The following is a 5851-nucleotide window of genomic DNA, read 5'->3' as shown; positions in this document are numbered from 1 at the left end:
GAGCCTTCCCTGTTCAACTTTTGGACCTATACTTTCTTACTGTAAACTGTAGCTACAGGGGGTATTGACAAACTTTTCCAGTGGGGTCAGAGCCTTGATTTTCCAAGGGGTTTTTGTTCAGTTTTGTTCAAAATTTTCAATGGAATGCTTCATAGTGCGCGTGAATCTCGTTTATTTTATCTACAGTATCTATCTAACTATCTATATATTTAATAAGTAGTAACAAAAACAGTTGAAAAAATGAAAAGAAGTCTGAGACCGAACCAGAAACTGGTGCAGTTGAAAAAATGCCAAGAAGTCAACTAGAAAATGATGCAAGTACAGATGATGAAGAAGTACGTGAAATGTGTAAGTATTTATGATTTTACCTGATTCCATTTTTATGCTAAGACAAATTTACAACGTCGTACCAGTGTGGAATCTGTTTTGATAAATCAAAGGTTGCGTCAAAGGCGTTGTAAATTTTTTCCGAAGGCGGAAGCGGGTGTTGTAGGCTCTCGCAATTTTGCATTTATGTCCATTTCGTTATGCTAGCTGTTGGGCGGTGGGAATGGCAGGGAACTGGAAGCTGAATATATTCCACGCTGATATGCTGACCAAATCTTGAAGCTCATGCCGAATATATTCGGCGTACTGTTGTGCACCAATTCTGTCAGTCTGTGCTGGCCATCAAAAGTTCCAGGGGGTTTGTGTAAAAAGTTTGTCAATACCCCTGTATACTTTTTAAATGGAATAGCCCAATAACCCAATTTTTTGAAAAAACCTGGAAGTTCGATTAGTCCGATTAATCGTTCGATCAGGTTCGATTAGTTCGATTAAAAAATCAGTTCGATTAGTTCCATTGATCAGGTCTGGCTGGAAAGGGAAATTTTAGAATTTTCTTGTAAATTTCCCTGAAAAAAGACGTGGAAATCTCAATTAACACTACCTATCTTGTTTTTACAGATCGCAAGGAGTGGAGTGGATTGGATAGAGGAAGTATAGAAATTCACAAAGCTCGGACAAGCCGTCCCAATGTGTAGGTCTTTCTTTCTCCTTTTAATCACCATGTTCTGTAAACAGCCTTAATGTCGACACCCCCTTCCTTAAGTGGACAGCCAAAATAATGGATAGGATTTATTAAGAAAATGTTAAGTGTTAATGATTTTGAAATTTTTTTTAAAAATCTTTTATTAATGACATAGTAATTTCCCACAGTTCTTAAATCTACTTTCATGGCAATTACTGGCTATTGTAACTTAATGACATGAATTAGGTCTTTTATTAATGACATAGTAATTTCCCACAGTTCTTAAATCTACTTTCATGGCAATTACTGGCTATTGTAACTTAAGTCAAATTTCTTTCTTAGATGTTTCACTGGGCATAAACCCAAAAATTTGATTTTGGAGCGGGACCAATCAACTAATCAAGAGTTTGCGATATATAGTAAGTGACATATCTTGATTCAAATTATACTTTTTCAATAAATTTCAGAATCGACCTCAGGAAATTTATCCCGAATTTCCCTCCTGAGATTACTAGTACATAATTAATACTAATACTATTACTATGGATTGACGAAGGGGATATGACTTTTCTTCCTAGAAATAGATGCATTTAATTACACCTGCTACTTAAGTCTTTTATCTTAAATTAACATATAGTAAAATTTTTATTTTATATTTTTAGAATTGTGGAGTGTAATAGACAAGTCTAACAAAAATCAATGTCTGATCACCTGCTATTTAGGCGAAGACGTGGCAGAATATAAGAATTTCATGGCTTACGAAGAACATAAAGATGACATAAAGTTAGGCAATTTCATCAATATGGTTCAGTTATTTGACAAAGAATATCTAGACGATCTGCATAGTTCAAAAGAAAACTCCATGCGCTCAATGTTCCTGGCATTACATCCTAGCGAAATGATGATACCGGTGGGCACTGGATATTGTCAAACGTCACCAGTCAATTACAAATATAATGTGAAATTTGTTGACAAGCAATCTGTGCAAGAAAGACAAAGATCACAGACTGATCATTATGCAGCAGGTGAAACAAATCCCGAATCAGATTTCAGAGCTGTACGAATCGATGGATGTTACAAGTGGAATGACGGACCTGAACAGGGTGTAATTAGTTATATGGAGGCAAAATTAGGAGAAACAGAAATGTACAACAACGAAAGTCGGTTACTGAAAACATTGGATCATGCTTTACAATTTGTTTTGCCATCCATTCATGGCCAACAACATGACGAGTATCTCCTTGTGTTATTTTTTTCAAATCGGCTTTTGTTTTGACTAATATTTTGACTAATATTAATCGAGATAAATTATCGCGAAAACGCAAATTCGTTTTGGCACCCAATCGTGTGTATCAATTTTACAAGGGTGATAAAGAAATAGAGCTGGACAAGAAAATGGACGTTATGACACAGTTTTATTATGATTATATAAGTGAAATTAAGAGAATTCGAGAGGAAAGACAGAAAAAATTATAATAATATATAATAAAAAAATTCCTGGAATTGTTCAATTATAATTTTTTTTTTCTTTCCTTTTATTTTTCCTTTCATTTTATTTTCTAGGAACATTTAATGATTTTATTTTATTTAATCTTCATGCAAAGAAAAAAGTGTTCTGATTGTAAGGTTCTTAAAAAAACTTTTTTTCTAGGAACATTTAACCCTTTGGGCCCGAACATTATTTTTGAGTTTTTGAAGACAGGTTGCTTTTAAAATGATTATAACTTCTTTCGTGTTGAAGATAATACCCTAAAACCATACATATTCTGAATGTATATTAAATTTGCTACTAAAAAATACCAAAAAAATTTTTATTTTTTTAGGCATGGTAGCTAGCGATGGTTGCTTAGCAACAAAAAAATTTGAAAAAAATTTTTTTTTTCAAAATTTTCATCTTTGGACTCAGCTGGAAGATTCATTATTTGAAATTAGACCAAGAAACTCTCAACAATTTTAGCTCAGTCATATTATGATCAAATGCAAAAAGAATTTTTGATCTAGCAAGTCATCAAGTCTTCATGCAAAACTGTATGAATCTAAACTATTCTAGAATTTTATTACCCACTGTAAATATCAGTACTTATATTTATGACATTAAGGCTTAAGTGTTTTGATTTTTGATTTTGATTTTTCTAGAATACTNGTAAATATCAGTATTTTATATTTCAATATCAATATTTTATTTAATCTTCATGCAAAGAAAAAAGTGTTTTGATTGTAAGGTACAGGCCTCCCATTTGTCATAAATTCCTAATTGTTTACAAATTTTCACCAATTTGGTAAAAATGTCATAAATTTTGAAGATTTGTCATAAATGTCATAAATTTCTTACAAAATTTCCCATAAAAAAAACTTGTTGTTCAAAATGGTTCAAAAAGAGGTGGTCAAAAGAATGAAAGAATTGTGAATTTATGCTTTCATTTGTATAGAGGAGGTGCGCCCATGTTCGAACAGCGCCCATGTTCGAACGCGCAAGATAGTTCAACTTTTCGATAAGATTTATGTACTAAAAAAATGATTTTTGGTGATAATCTTTTTACAGTACATTCAGGAACTCTTACTTATACTTCTGTATAAGTTTCACCGCCAAAAGCGCCATTAAAGGAAACCACTTTGAATTCGAAGTGCCAAAAACTTGCCTGTCTACTAGTCCTTTTCCGTGAAACTTTTTTTGAAGCTAGCGCTAAAGACATGAGTACCTTCAATTCATCTAAGAGTTTTGCAGTGAAGTTTTTGGGTAGTTGTAGTCAGTTTTCATTCCTCTTTCAAATGCGAAAACCAGTTTTATGGATTATCTTATTGTTTTAGTGTAAATTGTCAAGATCTGCCCCCTACTATTTTGTTGTTTGTGCGCCCTTGTTCGAACATACAAATCGCCCTTGTTCGAAAGACAAAACAGCTGTAAAACTTTTTCGTTTTTTCCACATCAAAAAATTGACGTCACTTGCCCAATGGAGCGTCTTCTTTTTTTAAACAAAACGTCAATGTTCGAAGTGGGGCGCAACTTCTAAAATCGTTGAAATCAGGTAGGGGTAAAGAAGTGGCAAATACTTTTTTTGAGAAGCTTTTCAATTATTTTCCTTTACATTACTTTGTTCCTAAAAGATGATTCTATCATTATGCTGTTTTTTGAGCGATCTTTTTCGACTGAAAGGAAGTTATTCGGGGTAGAATTTTGGTGTTCGAACATGGGCGCACCCCCTCTACCGTTGATATCTTAGGTTCTTAAAAAATAGTACTGAAATGCTCGTGACCATATAAATATTATGTCATTTTCGTTTGATATATTAATAATTTGTAATATATATAATAATAATAATTTCTTTCTTTCTTGTTGGGGGAACGTAGTTACAAATCAAAAATTTATAACTAATAAAATCCAACATTTTACAAAATAAAATTAAAAACGACGAGATCTTTTGTGTTCAATTACCGACAGATGTTACATGAACATTTAGAGCCATTCCAGTTTTTTATCTCAGTTTTGAACTTGGCTAAATCTTGATGTCATGTAATTTCAACTTTTTTGGCAATTGGTTCCACAGCAAAGATGCTCTAAAAGATAAACCGTAAATACCGAACGTATAGCGGGTAGCTTCAGGGAGGATCAGAAGTTTTGCAGAGCGGAGATTGATTTCAACCTCTTTAATTTTAAAAATTTCTGCCATGAAGCTAGGACTTAAGCCATTGATAGACTTGAAGACTTCCACCATCAGATACTGGAGATTCTGAGTGTGGATTTGAACAGTATTTGTACGGTTTAGTACAGTTCCATAGGATAAGGAGAAGTTTGAATGTACTACACGTAGAGCCCTTTTGTGCACTCTTTTTATTTCGTTATTGGATGCTCGAGAAGAAAACATCCAAATTAAGGGGCAATATTTGAAGTGACAAAGTATAGAAGAGTTACAGAGAGTTAGGGCCTTTCCTTGATCCAAATATTTCCTTATTCTTTGGAGAGCTGTAGTGTTCCTATTTACAGTAGAACAAATTTTATCTACTTGTTGGTTAAGATTAAGTTTTTCATCAAAAATTACTCCTAACAAAACAACCGAATGTTTTGCTTTAACTATCACATTTTTACATTTTATAGAAATAGTGGAATTATCAATATTTTTGCCTAGTAGCATCATTTGAAATTTTCAGATAGTTGGATTCGAACCATGATATTAAAATGGCTAAATCGTTTTTAAGATTGTCTAGTACGGTATCTGCAGTGGTTCCACAACTATCGATTGTGTTATCATCAGCAAAATTACAAATGTCACATTGTTCTACAAATTTGATGATATCATTAATAAAAATATTGAAAAGTAAGGGACCTAATATAGAACCCTGTGGTACTCCTGAAAGAATTTCAAGCCATTCACTAAAAACAGATCCAATTTTCACCCTCTGTTTTCGTTTTTTGAGATAGTTGTATATTAAATGCAGAGCAGGATCCCCAATTTTGTAGGCTTGCAACTTTGCAATGAGTAACTCATGGTTCAGGCAATCATAAGCTTTAGAGAGGTCCATTAGAACAGTGCCAACAATCTCATTCTTATCTAAACATGCTTGCCAGCGTTTAAGAAGGCGTAAAAGAGCATGTTGTGTGCTGTGGCCTTTACGAAATCCACAAAGAATTTTACTAAATTTAGGCTCGATGAAATCGTTAAGTTGGTTAAAAAGCACACGTTCAAAAATCTTGGAGATTGCTGGTAGTATGCTAATGGGCCTGTAATTGACTTTGTCCATTTCATCTTCTTTTTGAAGACTGGATTTATGTCAGCAGCTTTCAGTTCATCTGGAAAAAACATTGTTCTGTATTGATAAATTTACAAAATTAGTTATATAATCCAG

The 5851-nt window shown here is 33.2% G+C and overlaps 1 protein-coding gene across 1 annotated transcript; it reads left to right on the top strand.

Moving 5' to 3' along the window:
• The first annotated feature begins 249 nt into the window (after positions 1-249).
• LOC136811553 (uncharacterized) lies at positions 250-2582 on the top strand. The gene is made up of 5 exons (XM_067068174.1): positions 250-348; positions 946-1018; positions 1352-1428; positions 1672-2242; positions 2573-2582. The coding sequence occupies exons 1-5, from the start codon at positions 288-290 to the stop codon at positions 2580-2582; spliced, it is 792 nt and encodes a 263-aa protein (XP_066924275.1). The 5' UTR covers positions 250-287.
• Positions 2583-5851: the final 3269 nt, after the last annotated feature.

The sequence above is a fragment of the Clytia hemisphaerica genome, unplaced genomic scaffold (assembly GCF_902728285.1).
Source record: "Clytia hemisphaerica strain Z4C2 unplaced genomic scaffold, Clytia hemisphaerica genome assembly, whole genome shotgun sequence".
Lineage (NCBI taxonomy): Eukaryota > Metazoa > Cnidaria > Hydrozoa > Leptothecata > Clytiidae > Clytia > Clytia hemisphaerica.
This window is presented reverse-complemented; position numbering and strand designations above follow the sequence as displayed.